Source organism: Pteropus medius, unplaced genomic scaffold (genome assembly GCF_902729225.1).
Source record: "Pteropus medius unplaced genomic scaffold, Ma_sr-lr_union100, whole genome shotgun sequence".
NCBI classification, from domain to species: Eukaryota; Metazoa; Chordata; class Mammalia; order Chiroptera; family Pteropodidae; genus Pteropus; species Pteropus medius.
Genome location: NW_024349803.1, coordinates 18,125,961 through 18,141,786, shown reverse-complemented (window position 1 = coordinate 18,141,786; position 15,826 = coordinate 18,125,961). Strand labels below are relative to the sequence as shown.

Sequence of the window (15,826 nt, the reverse complement as noted above, 5' to 3'; positions counted from 1 at the left end):
TGCCGGTGGCTTACTGTGTGCTGCTGAGCAGACTAGGGGCCATTCCCTGTCTGGGGGTGCATGGTGATCGCATATGCCCCTCACCCCTTCTCCCCTGCTATTTAGCAATCAGAAGACTTCATATCTAGTCCTGAAGATGCTTCTTGTCACCCGCTCTGGGCTCTTGGACATTCCCTCTCACTTAATAAAATGGGGATTTAAGTTTTAGGGCTTTGAGAAAAGAACGCTTCCAGCCGAACAGCCACTGCTGGCCAGAGAGCTTCTGCTGTCACCACAAAACTAAGACACAAAGGTTGATTTTCCTTGCCAACTGTGTAATGCAAGCTGAGGCCTTTTTGTGAACATTCAGTGAGATGGAAACTAATCTGGACAGAAACAGGCATCCCTCTTGGGCATTTTTAAAAGCCAAACAAGCATAAACTGAATTCTTAGGAAAGCAATGTTCAGCATAAGAAATCGGCCAAGGATGGGTAATGGAAATGGACATTTTAGCCAAGTTTTTCCTTTAGTGAATATGTTACCTAGGTAAATACTTTTACAAAATCTGCCAAGGGGATTTTCATGACAACAATCCAAGCTTCAGATGAAGCTCGTTGGCATCATGCAAATAATCTCTGCAGCCCATTTTGAAGGCTGTCCTGCAGGAGAGAATGGCTGCCAAACATCCCCCAGGTATCAACTTTTGATCCATTCTGTCTGTTATGGGGTCTGCTTCCTGAAAAGTCTCCAAATCGGATGCATTTCCTCATTTGCCCTCCATCACGGGCCTGCTGTGGGCCAGGTCGCATGGGTAATGCAGGGCCCACCACTGTCTGTCCCTGAAGTCTTGATCAGTTGGAGGGATGTGTGTGTACTCAGGTGGTGGGAGCGCCCTAGGCTGCCTCACACACCTGGGGGCATCCATATAACCAGTGCTTCAAGCATTGCACACCTGGAGCTGTCGCATACCTGGACTTTGTCACATACCCGGGACCTGGTCCTGGGTCAGTCCTCTGGCTTTTCTCCCTCAGAGTCTGTCTGACCTACTCTGATTTTTTTTACACCGGGACTCCAAGGTCTGAATCACTTTTATGTATGAAGCACCTCTGTTTTCAATCCAGGGAAAATGCAAACCCCATTTTTAGCAATGCTTGAAGAAAATGCACCTGATGTCTTCAGCATATTCTTTCATTTCCACCCAAAATATTTGTTGGACACTTGAGTAGGCTGAATAGTGTCCCCACCCCCAAAATGTCCATGTCCTAATCCCCAGAATCTGTGAATAGCTTATCCTATGAGGTAAAAGAGGCTTTGCAAGTATGATTAAGGGTCATAAAATGGGGATTATCCAAATTACATGAGAGTGCTCAGTGTAATCATGGGCCCTTACATGAAGGAAACAGGAGGGTTTAGAGAGGAAGTATGGTGACAGAAGTCAGTGTTGGAACCACAAGCCAACAAATGTAGACGGCTGAAAAGAGGAAAGAACGAATGGATTCTCTCCTAGGGCCTCCAGAAGGAACACAGCTCTGCGATCCCTTGATTTTAGCCTTGATTAAGGCCACTTTCTCCAGAATTCTAGGATAATTTTGTGCTGTTTTAAGCCACTAAGTTTGGTTGTTACAGAAGCAATAGGAAACCAATACAGACACCAACAGAGACAGCGATGAGCCACTCCAAACACTCAGCATGAGTTTAGGCTAAGTAGCCTTAATGAACAAATACCCTGAACGATGAGTTATGGTCCCCGGAGTGTTCAAACAGCTCCCTCGGGTGAGATTGCCTGGGATGGAATCTTGACTCGGTTCACTGGGTACTTACGTTTGGAGAGTTAATCCACCCTTAGGTGTCTCGGTTGTCTTATCCAGAAAATGAGGGATCATAAAGAATACGGTCCTCGTGACCTGCTGGTGTGTGTATATGTTTGCACAGACAAAAGCAACTGACCACCCATCGGGATATGAGGTAGCGATCACAAACTAAAGACTGCAGCTTGTCCGGGTGCAACGCCAACTCCCAAGGTTACAGTGAGTCTTACTGTTTTTATGCCAGAACTTATTCAGACCTCTGTACTCTTCATTTGATGTAAGAAAATGCTATTATTCTAAATATTTGTAAATAAAGTATCTAGATTTATAAAAAAAAGATTACAGTCCTTAGAACAGTGTCTCCCACATAGTGAGCATACAAGCAGTGGCAGCCGTTACTGTTGGCACTGCTTTACTCATGGAACTTCAAACCAGAGTTCCCCACTGCTTCAGTCCCAAATGGCCCAAAGGCCTGAGCCAGCCAGTATTTGTTCATGACTGTGCTGTCTCCACCCAACTCCAAGCTCAGGGGTTTCATGTTGATAGCCTGAAATTGGCCATCATGAGAGTATTTATATCAGAGAAACCAGCAAACACTACAAATCAGGGCTTGATTCCTACCCCCTTCCCCCAAAGCTGGTTTACCAACACACCTTGGCCCAGAAAATCTTTTTCAGACTCTATTTTCATCCCGGTGGCATCATGGTCATAGGAAAACAGCAGCCTGTGTCTGTAAAATAATAACTGCTCTCTCATCACTCACAAAGATGTTTTATTTTCAAGGAAGACAGTATTACAACCAGCACCCTCATCTGAGCTTTCCCATGTCCTAAACTTACAAGCTCATGCAGCAGTGAAAGACAAGTACCTGGGCCATCTCCCCCTCCCCAAGCATCCTAACCACACATCCAGCCCCTTCTCCCTGCCTTCTTGCGCACATTTGCCTCAAATCTAGAGGGCCACTTACCTCTGGGACTCCTTGGTCATAACCTCATACACAAAAGGGAAAGAGACAAAACTTTGACCACCAATGCAGCATGACCTTAAAAATCTCAATATTAAGGATTCCACGGAAGAAACTGCCGACTCTTAGATGATTCTCCAAAGATCTCTCACCTTCCTACACACCTAGTGAGCTAGGCACCGACTGCCTTAGCTCCACATTGTCCTTTCAAGGATGCTGGTGTAGTGAAGTGTCTTGAATGAAATGTCTCTGTCTGGAGCAACCTCAGGCAGGCTTACCACCCATTATAAAAAAAAATAAACAAAAAACTGTGGTTCCCTGGGCTTGAGTTCCTTCTTGTAATACAGCCCATTGCATGTGCAGCTATCACATGGCCTTGTCCATGGGTCCCACTGGAGCTAGGGCTCAGGGAACCGGTGCAGATGCCGATAAAGTGAAATGCTACTACTGTTGCTGTGAGTATTAAACTGTCCTTTGTCTCTGACCTACGAGTCTCATAACTTCTGCCAGGATCCGTGAAACCACGGCACGCTAACTTATTAGCCTGTAAGCACAGTCATGGGCTGCTTGATGACGAGGGTCTATTCTGAGAAATGTACCATTAGGCAGTTTCGTCATTGTATGAACATCACAGAGCGCACTCAGACCAACCTAGATGGTACAGCTTGCCCCACACCGAGGCTCTGTGGCAGAGCCTATTGCTCCTGGGCTACAAACCTGTATAGCACGTTGTGGTACACAACAATACAGGGTTAAATGCAATTGAGACACAGTAAACACGAGATGCAGGAGGCTGCTGCCAGTGTCACACCACGTCCTGTTTTATGCAAACTTTTTTTATAAGTAGAAAGAGCACACTCTAAGATAGCGATAAAAATATAATACATAAACCAGTACGCAGTCATTTATTGTCATTACCAAGTGTTATGGACTGTGCATAACTGTAGGTGACACACTTTCACACGGCTGGCAGTGCAGTGGGTTTGTTCACACCAGCATCGCCACAAACACGTAAGGCATCGTGACTTGTTGATGGCTGTGATGTCACTAGTGATAGGGATTTTTCAGCTCCATTACAATTTTATGGGACCACCCTCATACATGTGGTCTATCATTGACCGAAACGTGGTTATGAGGCACATACCTACAGGGTAAAATCTCAGACCCTTCAGTTTTGACACCCAAGTGTTCCTTTAAGAACTGAGGGCTCTAAGAGAAGACTAAATGCACTTAGCAAAAAGCACCATCTTCTTACCCTCCACACACAAAAGAACACTCAGTAAATATCATAGTGTTGGAGAAATTGATGCAGTTTTATTATCATGATAGTTTGAATCATTTTATAACAGTAAAATTTCAAATAATTTTATAGTAATGATATTTTGCATAATTTTATAGTAACAATAAATTTTTGAATAATTTTTTAGTAGAAGAGACACAGAGGAAAGTAATTTCCACCTCCCCACACGGCTGACATTTTCATACACTCCATGGAAATGTCCCACATCTGTCCAGTTCTGGCTCAGAATGACAGAGAGCTAATATATGTCACTCGTGTTTTATTTTCTTTCCTATTACTTTTAAAAAGTTACTTCAAATAGTAACTGGGAAATTAGGGCTGTTTCTGGCACAAAGGAGAGTACAAAGAATTTGGTTTGCTGGCAGACAGGGTTTTATTAACAAGTGCATCAAGCATCAATGGCGTGAATCGTCTTGCACATATGCTTTGCAAGAGTACCAGCAGCTGTCACAGCTCGCGCTTGCACACACACGGGAAGTGGCACACAGAGACACCTTGCAAAGGACGGTGAATGCCAAATCTCTCAGGTCCTAGCAGTTCTGTCTTCCCTTTGTACGTGACTCGAGCCCATGGAGACTAGGTGACGGCAGCACTCGATGGTGATCAGAACTCCGTGACAGTTCCATCAGCCACCCAGGACTCAATGGCATGACCTCAGGACTCAGCTGAAAGAGGTTTCACTCCAGCACTAACTACAGAGCAATGAAAGTCTTGCACTGGGGACAGGCCATGACACGGGCAGGATGCCCTTCCGTGGTGAGAGATGGACACATCACTCTCTATCTAGTCAGCGACAGATGGGGGAACCATATCAGAGAGACAAAGAGAATCCTATACAGCAGGCCACACTGGGTTACTGGCTCCCCTCAGACCACCCAGGCAGTTTCTGAGGTGGGGTCGGGGTGGGAGGTGGGGTGAGTCACGCAAAAACTAAAGGGGCAAAATGAGCCAAGGGAGAAGGCTGGAGGCTGGCTTTGGGTCTGGAACCAGGCCGTAATTCTCGTTTATCTAAAGTCCAAGAGGTGTCTAGGGCACTCAGGAAGGGCTATTTGCTCCGACGTTCACAACGAACTTATTCGCCCTGGCTACCAGGCGCTTGTGCTTTCTTTCTAGGTGCCTATAAACACAAGCCCGTTATAGTTCTATTTGGCTAATAACTTACAGAATGTTTAAATCCAGGTAGGTGAATGTCTCTCCATGGCGAGGGCCTGAGCAGGAGGGGAACAGAAACGCAGCGAGAGTCCTGCCCGGCGCCCTCTCCAGGGACGCTGATGACACGAGAAACTGCCGCCCAGATTTTTAAGACTTCTGGAAATTCTCTTATTCTTCTTCGACAACATAAAATGCCACATTTACAGCGAGATCTGAATCATCTCGATCAAGGCCGTTTTTAAATTTTCATTTAAAAAAAAAATGAATCACAGATTTAACTATTAGTTACCCAATTTGCAAACAAGTCATTGCTGCTTTTGACAGTGGCTCCAAGACAACTTTCTTCACTCTGCTGGCCTTGACAGTGGAGCAAAGGTGAGTCTGCAAATGCCAGCACGTTCCTGGGCTGGCCAAGACAGGGTGAGACATATCGGCTGGCTTCAGCTGCCCAGCGACCTTGCCCCAGCTGAACTGGAGGACTTGATGGGAAGAGAGTAACGTGACCCCAGGGGTCACGTCCCCAGCCCTGCGCAATCACAGGTTTTCAGGAGGCTCAGATCGTGAAAAGAAACCGACGAAAGCATGCGGCCTGGGCTGAAGTGACATCTGGCCTGAGGATCCCAGCAGAATGACACGAATAAAAATGTGAAACGATCCACAGCGCCAATCCCGTGCTTCGTACAGGCAACCACTTCCGAAGGAGTCAACACATGGCCTAGAAGTGGAACCGGGCCCCCCGAAGTCTGCGAGTCCCTGGTGCCTTCGGGTTCTGCCAACAGCCCTCCACGGCCCCAGCCCCCCAGGCCCCCGGCTCTAGGTGTGAGGTAAGGAGACGGGGAGCAGAACTGAAATCCCGAGGGGAACTGACGTCCGGTGACATGCGGGGCCAATTCTGCCTCTTCAGTGCAGAGGTGACCTTGAAATCTTGCCAGTGTGTGGCCCTCTCTCCGCCCTTGCTACCCCGGGGAGCCAGCGTGATGAAATGCGAAAGGCTGTAGCACCCAATTTCAATCGGCTCTATTCCCAGCTGACCCAATTTGGTTAGGGTTGCAGTGCCCTGACCGGCTGGAGTATACGGCCCGAATGAAGCCAGAGGTCCCTAACGCACCAAAGAAGGTGTCCGAGTCCACTGCGAGGGCCAAATTCCTTCTTTCTCTGAGATCTGGTGAAGTTCTTATCTGTGAGGTATTTTTTGTGTGTGGAAGACTGGAAGTGGAGGGAAACAATTAAAAAAGAAAAAAAAAAAACAGACAAAAGCAGTGTACCTTATACTGGTTTCTTCAAATGTCTTGCCTATGCCAAGAACTGGGCAAGAGAGAAACCTATGAAACGAATATAATAACTTATTCTCAGGCATGCCCTCCATGCTGGCTTAGGGGTCTCACACACACGCAAACACCTCTTGTTTATGAGGGGCTAGCTCCCAGGACGCAGGCAGGCCTTCCAAAAGCCCATCATTAGAGAAGCTGAACGGGCACGAGCAGATGACCGCACGTGGGGTCCTGAGACCTGCCTGCACGGGAGCAACTCCCAAGTCGCAGACTCTCGAGGGCCGTGGAGGGAAAAAGGGCAAATGGGGGGCAAGGGGCCTGGCGCCTGCACCAAGCTCTTGCCCCAAAGCACACCCTGCTAGAACAGGACGAATCCCCATCAGGCCCCCAGCTGCCTGGAAGGGAGTGGAGATTTGTGGGGGAACACAGAATGCTGTCAGTGTAGAAGGGGGACGCCCTGTCTCACTTTATTCCAACGCTTGGCTCTGCTTTACCAAGAAAACTCTCCCTAAGATACAAAGCACATGTTAAGAGCTTCTCTCTTGCCATAAGGCAATTAAAATTCGCAGCCATTCTACAGAAGAACTGAAGCTCTGGGGAGGAAGAAAGCCTTAAATCATGGTGTGTGTGTATGCGCACGTGCATGTGTGTGTGCGCGTGCGTATGTGTGTGTGCGTGCGTGTGTATGTGTGTGTGCGTGTGTGTGTGTGGTGGGACGTTGAGTGCAGGTAATTTCCTGGAGGGAGGGACAGGGCCGAACACATCGGCAGCTGAAATCTCTCTTCAGAGGACAATGTGAAATGCATTCAGTGCAAACCTTTTCCCTCTGAAGTGGGCTGTTCCCAGAGGGGACAGGCCGGGTCATTCGGTGGCACTGATGTGATGTTACATGCCGCCCGCTGGCTGGAGGGTCTTCCTGAGTGATGTGATAAGGGCATGGCGGTGGAGAAGGCACCCGGAAAATACACAAACCTGACGAGCAGGGTTCACCTCGGTGGTGAAAGGAGAGGCACCCCATACAGGCGCAGGCACTCCCCCGCCCAGTTCTACCCCAGGGGCCACTGGGACTACAGGCGGATTGCTCACTGTGCCCCCCTGGCCTCTCGTCCCCCCGCCCCGAGTCGGAAAGAGGCTCCGGCTAGAAGTGCTGGTGAAGCGCCGGGGCGGAGGGGTCTTTGTCCAGCCTCTGGACGTGGCAGGAGTGACAGAACAGGTGGTCCTCCAGCGGGTAGCAGCGGTGGCCGTCTTCGTCATTCAGCTCCAGACCACAGTCCTGGGTGAGGCAAGAATGTCCGGTGGTAACAAAACCAAGCAGAAGGACTGTAAGACTGACACAGGATGCAGATGCGGAGCGCCCCGCGCTCCCCAGGGGAGGTCTGGACGGCACGGTCCAACCCCCGGGCCACTGGCCACGTGTTGGTACCGAGCACTCGAAACGGGGCTGCCCGGAAACGAGCCTGGATGTCAACACACACCAGATCCAAGACTTAGGACATAAAAAAGGTATAAAATATCTCGGGAAAATGCTTGATAGTGACTACAGGCTGAAACAATACATTTTGGATAGATTAGGTGGAATAAAATATGGTCACAAAAACCAATCCTGCCTATTTCTCTGACTTTTTAAACGCGGCTACTAGAAAACAAACTGCTCTCATGACTTGACTCCGTGGCTCTCGAGCTCCTACTGGACAGCACTGGTCTGGAATACGCAGCGGCGACTGTCCACTCAGTGTCCTCACCTTTCTCGCCAGCACCTGGGGCACCACCGACCATGATTCCCAGCTATTTCTTCAGTGCTGGTGGTGGGTTCAAGCCACCTGTCACCCCCACGCCCTGTTCTCTCCCCGACACCACAGCGCAAAATGCACCCCATCTCCTTTCATGGGTGAGTCTACTTCTTTCTGGCTGGAAGTCCACGGGCACTGACCGTGCCTGTATTTGCACCATAAACGAGGGCTGCTGAGCGGCGCCCCCTGGCGGGCCTAACAGTCACGGGGCACCGGTGGCTCCTTCAGCCTGAGGTGTGTGTGACACGAGGACAGGGAAGAAGCGGACGGCCACCACCCACCTTCACAGCGGCCAGAGCCATCCCTGCTTCCCAGTGGGGGTTTCTTTATGACTTCCAGGGCTCAGCAGACAGAGGGGCTCATAGAACAGCCTACGAGCTGGAGGGGAGGGGGTCCGTCCCCCAAATCACACATCTGCCAGACGATGTGGCTCCCAAACAGGACGTAAAACCCACCCTCCCCGTGACCATCCCGCTCTGCAGCCTCCGGGACGGAAGCTGTGACGGCTTCGGGACTCGGCAGTTATGATGGTGGAGAAAATAGTACGGACCTGCACGGCCTAAACGCCTGCATCCTCTCAAACCTCACCCCACTCCACCAATCAGGCCCCCCACATTCCCTCCATCAGCTCTGAGGGGCGGCCCCTTGTCTGAACCTCGTGGGCCATCACTGCCCCAGTCACTGCCCCAGTCCCCCGGGATGCTTTTCTCTTGGGCCGTCAATCAGGCTTTGGGGCCTGGGCGGGGAGGGACCCACCTCGCAGTGGTAGCACTCCACGTGGTAGTCTCTGTCCATGGACACGACGCGGACGGTCTCATCTGAGCCCTGGACCGAGAAAAAGCAAGAACGAGAGGCCGGTTGGGGGGCTCCGCATGTTGCGGGGGGAGTGGGGATGCTTCTGAGGATCACGTAGGTGGCCTTAGGAGAAGAGCAGAAACCAGGAGAGGAGCCACATGGGGAGGAAAAGCAGCCGGAGGGACAGCAGCCCCACCTCCTCGAATGCTGGCCCCAACACTGAGAAAACCACCCGTGTGGCTTTGCTCATCTGCTCATCTTCTGATCTGGGAGTTAGTACCAAGTCAGAGTCAGGGCACGAGACGGCACTGGGCTGGGAAAGCCAGCTGAGAGGGGGGCTTCTTGGCGAGCACACTACTCATCTCAGTCGAGATTCTAGAGGACTGTTTTCAAAGGTAAAAGGACAGGACGCAGATCTTGTAAATGACCCCAGGGAGAACTCCAAGCCAAGGAAGGCCCCAGGAGCGGGTCTGGAGAAGCCTCTTACCTCGGGTGGAAGGATGGGAAGCCCACAGGCTGCACACTTGGGGGCCAACACCCTGGGAGGAGAAGCAAAGCAGCAGTAAGACGCACATTGGGGTGCTCCTGGGAGACCCACCCCCGGGGCCTGCACAGAGCCCCACGTCCCGCCTTTGCTGTTCAAGTGAACCTCCAGCCCTTGAGCAGACAGAGCCGATTCACTCTTGGGGACTTGCTTATGTAGCTTTGGGACTGTTCCCAAGTGGTAACGAGCACATTTGGGTCCCTCTCACTAGGGAGAGAGACTGTTTATTCTCCACATGGTACCTGGTTCAGGCCCAGGCACCCAAGGGTGGCGGCGGCCCCCTGAATTGGTGCCTTGTGAAGTCAGGTAAAGCCGGAGACATGGGACTTGCGGATTTGATGGTTTTTTCTTCAGTAAACATGATTCATTAATCAGTTCCTGTCTGCTCAGGCATCAGCTGAGCTCCTGAGGACCCCCCTGCCCTCTCACACCATTAAGCCTTTGCTGAACTGTGGACTAACGGTACAAGCTGCCTGCAGATGGGCCTCAGCCGGCTGCCATGTGTCGCTCTGCTGAGTTCCAATCCGTGTGGCTCATGCACGCGGCTCCCGGCCCTCCTTACTTGTGGTAATCTCGGACGCAGTAAATCCTATTGTCCGAGTCCACGGTGAAGGGCACTCCGTCCAAACACTCGTTACAGATGACACAGCGGAAACATCCGGGGTGGTAGGACTTCCCCAGGGCCTGCAGGATCTGGGGGCAAAAAGAACGAGGCCAGGACTCAGTGGGATGCTGGGGAAGGAGGGCACAATGGAAGGCAGAAGCACATCAGGTGGAGGGACCGTGTGAGCAATCACACCACGCGGGCACACTCGCTCCAGAGTTTCACTTGGACCAAGGTCAGGAGAGATGACACGGGGCAGGACAGGCTAATCCAGTTACACGTACAAACAGGAGGAGACCAAACAGGATCCTTCTCCTGCACTCAGAAAACTTCGGGACAGAATTTAAAGGGCTCTCTATCAAAAAAATGTTTACGGTTCTTTGCAGGAAATGATGCAGAGCAGGGCCACGAAAGGATCCATCCCAGATCTGGGAAGTGGCGAACACACGGAAAGATGAAAGGAAATTCCCCAGGAAAATGCAGAGCTCTGGGAAAAAACCTCTTAACTCCGGCCTCCTGGGGCCCCTTCTAAGCAGCTTTGACTCTGCCGCATGATAATCCAGAAGCCGTGACTCGGCCCCCGATTATCTCAAATCCAAGTACAAGCAAAGCCTCTTTGTTGCTGTTGTTTTTAAACACATGGAAGAGAAAGCCCCACAAACCTTTTTCCTCTCTCAGCGTCATCTGATCTGGATGTGATGCCTGGAACTGTAAGAGGCCATCCTGAAACCAGGACAGAGCCAAGACAGAGGAGAGGGGAGAGGAGAGATGGAAAGAGACTCCTCGGTGACGTCAGTGAGTCAGTCACCAAATTCACCCACCACGGAACTGCCCACCTCCGAACCTCTTGCTGGGTAAGATAAAACATTGTTCCTCTTAAGTCAGTGGTTCTTCAAGTACTATTCCTAGATCTGCAGCACCGACATCACCTGGAAACTTGTGAGAAAGGCGCATTCTCGGGCCCCACTCCAGAGCTCTAGAATCACTGACTCTGACTCTGGGGTAAGGCCCCGCAGTTGGCGTTTTCATCAAGTGATTCTGATGCATGTGAAAGTTTGAGTTAACACGTGTCTCGGTTTTTCTATGATGTGCAGTTGAAAAAAATCTTCAGTGACTCAGTAGGAGATTCATTTCTGCAATTACCTGGGCCATGAAACTGAGTACAAACAACTGAGCTTTGGAAGCAGCACCAGCAAGCTGGCACCGAAACACGCATCTGCAAGCAACGGACACAAGAGTCGTCGGCATTCGGGAGTGGGGGCCACACAGAGCGCCCCCAGAGAGGCAGAAGGAAGGGAACTTGAAACGGCGGGAAACCTTGTCAGTGCACTGTGAGACCTGTGGCAAAGACGGGCCTGTGCCCGCTCCTTCCTGTCTCCAGAGGCCACTGCCACGCCTTGCACACTCACACACTGTGCCCACCTCACGAGACGGCCACAGGGATGAGGGGAGGACTTCCTGCTCGCCCAGCTTTCCAGCTTCCTCGTTCCCTCTAGGGTTTCGCTAACTTTCAAGGCCCCTCTCAAGATACCAAAATAAAAAGAACTACGCTGGGCTGCCAAAGTCCACTTGGCCATTCAGACCCTGGGACGCATTTCACCCTCGGGCTAAAGCTGTCTTGGCGGAAAGAAACCTTTAAATTAATTTAACCCACACTGTACCAGGAGCACGGTAGGATAAAGATGCCATTTTGTTGCGCTCTGACTGGCTGGAATTATTATTATTTTTTTTAACGTGGGAAAATGCCCAGTTCCGAGCTGCAAGCCCAGAGTAGTTAATCCGTCTAGCACAAAGAGGGGCACAGACAATCAAAACAAAGAGTTGAACGAATGGGGTTCTGCTGGAGAACTGAGAATGGCATCTGAAGGAATCTTTCTCTGCACCATTATAATTTTGGGCAGCAGGTAAGGGTTCTGTTTTTAAAACTAAGTGTCACTGTCAGACAGACATTCACGAAGAGTTTGCAAGTCCTAGAGAAGGCCTGCCAGAATCCAGGTTCAAGTTCACATTATCCAGTGTGGTAGAGATTGTCTCCCAAACTCAGTTCCTTCCCTTCCCGTACGCACAGGCTGATCCTCACTGGAAGAAGGGAGACCGTGTCCCCTCCCCGTGAGTCAGGACTGGCCTTGTAACATTCTTTGATCAACAGATTGAGGGAGAAATGACGTTCTGAAACTTCTGAGCTAAGCATATAAGAAGACTGGCAGCTTCTGCTTCCTCTCTCTTGCTGTAAGGAAATCCGAGCAAGATACTAGATGAGATTAGCAGCCACAGGGAGAAAGGTCTGGAACGTGAGAAGTCATCTTGGGCGTTCAACTCTCCCACCAGCTGAACACCGCTAAGAAAGAGACCCAGCCAACGCCACAAAGAGCAGAAGAAGCGCCCTGCTGAGCCCTGACTTAACTCGTGATCCATGGAATCATGATAAATAATAAGTCACTGTTGTTTTAAACCACTAAGTTTTGGGGTGGGTGTGTCATACAGCAATAAATTAAATACCTAGAGAAGGCTTAGGCTACTCAGAAGGATAGAGTGTAATCATGTTTACAACTTTGGACGCTGTTGACCTCCTACGTGGTGGATGTGACAGAGGGACTCTGAAATCAAGGACAAATTTTGCTAAAGAGCAGTGGCACCCTGAGGGGGCTGGCGGGCTCTTGGGGAAGGCGGGAGTGAGGGCGTGTGGCTCCTGCCTGACCCCCCCAGGGGGGACTGGGTGGAGGGCCATGTTCCCAGGGGTGCTGCTCACAGAGCTAAGTTCTGCTGTGGTGTATCAAAGCCTGGCTGACAGCAGGTTCTCTTCATAAACGGGGACAGCTCTGGATCACTGTTTTGTATGTGTCGACATAAAACCAGCAGAAATGAGTGTTTACATCCCTTAAAGACATGCCTAAGAGCGTTCACAGCAGCTTTATTCATAAATAGCCCCAAACTGGAAACCACCCAAAATCCCATCAGTGGGAAATGGATAAATAAACTGCTATATTCCTACAATGGAATTCTACTTAGCAATGAGAATAAACTACCAACACAGGCAACAACATGAATGAATCTCGAAACCCTTTTTCTCACTGAGAAAAGGCAGATCCAAAGGAGTCTACACTCTATGCTTTTGTTTATATGAAGTTCCAGGACCAGCAAAACAAATCTGGGGCAAGAGAGGTCAGAAAAGTGGGTACCTTTGTGAGAAGGGGGTCTTAAGTAGGAGAAGGCCAAAAGGGAACTTTCTAGGGTGTGGGATGATCCACATCTTGATCTGGGTGGTACTTCCATGGTATATGCAAATGTAAATATTCATGCAGCTGTACATTTAAGATGTATACCCTTTATTCTCTGAGTTGTTTCTCAATAAAAAGGTAAAATTTTAAAAACAGCAATAATTAGTAATTCCCTTCTCCAGAATGAATGAATAGGTCAGCTTAGGGATTTCAGTCCTCTAGCTAAAAGCATATTCTATAATCATTTTTCACTACCCAGTACATTAAAGAAATTCTACAGGACTGATCTCCAAAGGTGGACAGGACAATTTGATCCTTGAGACAGAATAAGAACGCTGTATTCTTTAAGCCCACAACCTCACCAAAGGAAAAACTGTCCTTACTGAAGAGAGAAAGATTCTGAGGCCCAAGACAGGTCAGAGAGCCAGTGGCTGAGCAAGAAACAGAACGCATAAAACTCTTCCTTGTTCCATTGTTCCAGAACTAATGATAGTTCCCAAAAACTCATTTTAGGAACGGATCGAGCTGAGCTGAACACAGGGGATAACACCATGTTTATCTGACTTTCTGCGCCGACTCCAAGGTAGCTGCGAATTCTACAGTGACAATAGGCTCCGTTTGGCATCTCCCCTGGGATGCCGCCAGGACCACAGACGATCAGAGGGAGGCCCGTGTGATCTGAACAGCCCAGAGGTCAGAGCTTCATCAGAAGCACACGTCGCGTGCACTGGATGGATGAGGGTGCTGGTACCAATAATCGCCAACAACGTGGGTTCTACTGGAGCAAACAGCTGCATTGCATGGGGTCCACTTTTAACAAAACCAGGTGCAATCACAAGTCAAGATAACTGTTCTCGACCGTTCATTTCTTTTTTCTCTGAAAGCCTCCCCTCCCACCGTGCTATGATCTCGTTGGACCGACCCTACTCACCATGTCCATGATCAGATGGCCACAGAGGAAACACCTGTCAGCAGACTGCTGGAAGCCAGAGTACTGCAGAGGAAGCAGAAGAGAAAGGTAAACGCAGGCAAGGCAGATGATCCAGCCACTTCCCTGACAGTCACGAGGATTACGAGGAACTTCTTAGAAAGATCTGTCACTCTGTTCGGGAACCTATCATTTCCGCGAGGACAACACAGCTGTGTGATGAATCATGGAATATTCTCTGCCACGAAAGCCACCACAAATACTAATACCAATTGCCCTCACGGTAGCTGTGTCTGGCACCCACGCCATGCCAGGCCCTCTGTAAGAGGCTGCACACAGAGAGGCTTTAATTTCCAACCTGGGGGTTCTCAAAGACGAGTTCCCTGGCATCACCCAGAACTTTAAGAAATGCACATTCTTGGGCTCCACCCCAGACCTACCGAATTGGAAAATGAGGGGGTGGTGGGCCAGGAAAGTTGTGTTTTCACAAGCCCTTCAGAGGATTCTAATACCTGTTCAAGTTTGAGATCACCACTCTAATTAATCCTTAAAATTCTGCAATGTCTATAGTATACTGTTTCACAAATGGAAGCTCAGAGAGGTTAAGCGACCTTCTGAAAGTCACACAGCCTATAAAGAGTAAGAACAAGACTCAAATTCAAATCTGTTTCTGGTTAAAAAGCCGATATCTTTTATAGTTAGCTTCAAAAAAATTTGATAAATATTAAATATCTTACCTTACACACACACACACACACACACACACACACAGCTGGAGTCTTGAAAGAAATGAGGAACTCTCTTCAGAAAACGCACTAGACACTATGCACTGGAAGGTACTTTAAGTTTAGATATGGCACACACAACTTAAAGGAAAGTGGGAAAAAGGAAAAGTTGGGAACTTTCCGCAACTCTTCAATATGTAGTGGCGGCTTCGGCTGTCCGGACCTGCTCCATTCTGGGGTAAGGGCAGCTCCGTATTTTCACCTGGGCTCCAGCCCCAGGCCCACCTTGCAGGCCCCACGATTCCCGTGGGGCTGACCCACTCGGATCTAGCCTATCAGAGCCTCGCATTCCTCCAGCACCAATGATTTTGCCCAGGGATGGCGTGAGACCCAACAAGAGCCGGTCAGGCTCCAGGAGCTGTTTGCAGAGGCTTCTCAAAGCGGGACTGACACTGTGGGCTGCCACCATGTGGCCATCTTACAGTGCCCGAGACAGACGCTAACAGTGAGAGGCAGGGCCAAAAAACGGAGGAGAGAATGACTCCTGAGGGCCTTGCTGGAGTGAATTTCCTTTTTGCTTAAGCCAGTCGGGTTTGCTAGTCTGGGCCTGGCAAATGCGAGTCATAATGAGCGATCCACACATCCACAAAGAAGCTGGTCCCAGGCCAGCTCTGGGCCTCACATTCCTCACCCCTGAAATGCAGGCTCGGTGCAACTACCATTTCCCCAGCGTCACTCCGTGCTCAGC

At 49.8% G+C, this 15,826-nt stretch overlaps 1 protein-coding gene across 2 annotated transcripts in view; it reads right to left on the bottom strand.

Annotated features, from left to right (window-relative positions):
• Window positions 1-4,040: 4,040 nt before the first annotated feature.
• LIMD1 (LIM domain containing 1) overlaps window positions 4,041-15,826 on the bottom strand; it is a 76,620-nt gene continuing 64,834 nt past the window's right edge. For both annotated transcript variants that reach the window (XM_039837540.1, XM_039837539.1), the window contains exons 4-8: window positions 14,357-14,419; window positions 10,166-10,296; window positions 9,547-9,598; window positions 9,021-9,089; window positions 4,041-7,747 (exon numbers count right to left, since the gene is read on the bottom strand). In XM_039837540.1, the coding sequence (XP_039693474.1) occupies window positions 7,613-7,747; window positions 9,021-9,089; window positions 9,547-9,598; window positions 10,166-10,296; window positions 14,357-14,419 (450 nt within the window). In that variant the 3' untranslated portion in view covers window positions 4,041-7,612. The remainder of the gene's footprint in view (window positions 7,748-9,020; window positions 9,090-9,546; window positions 9,599-10,165; window positions 10,297-14,356; window positions 14,420-15,826) is intronic.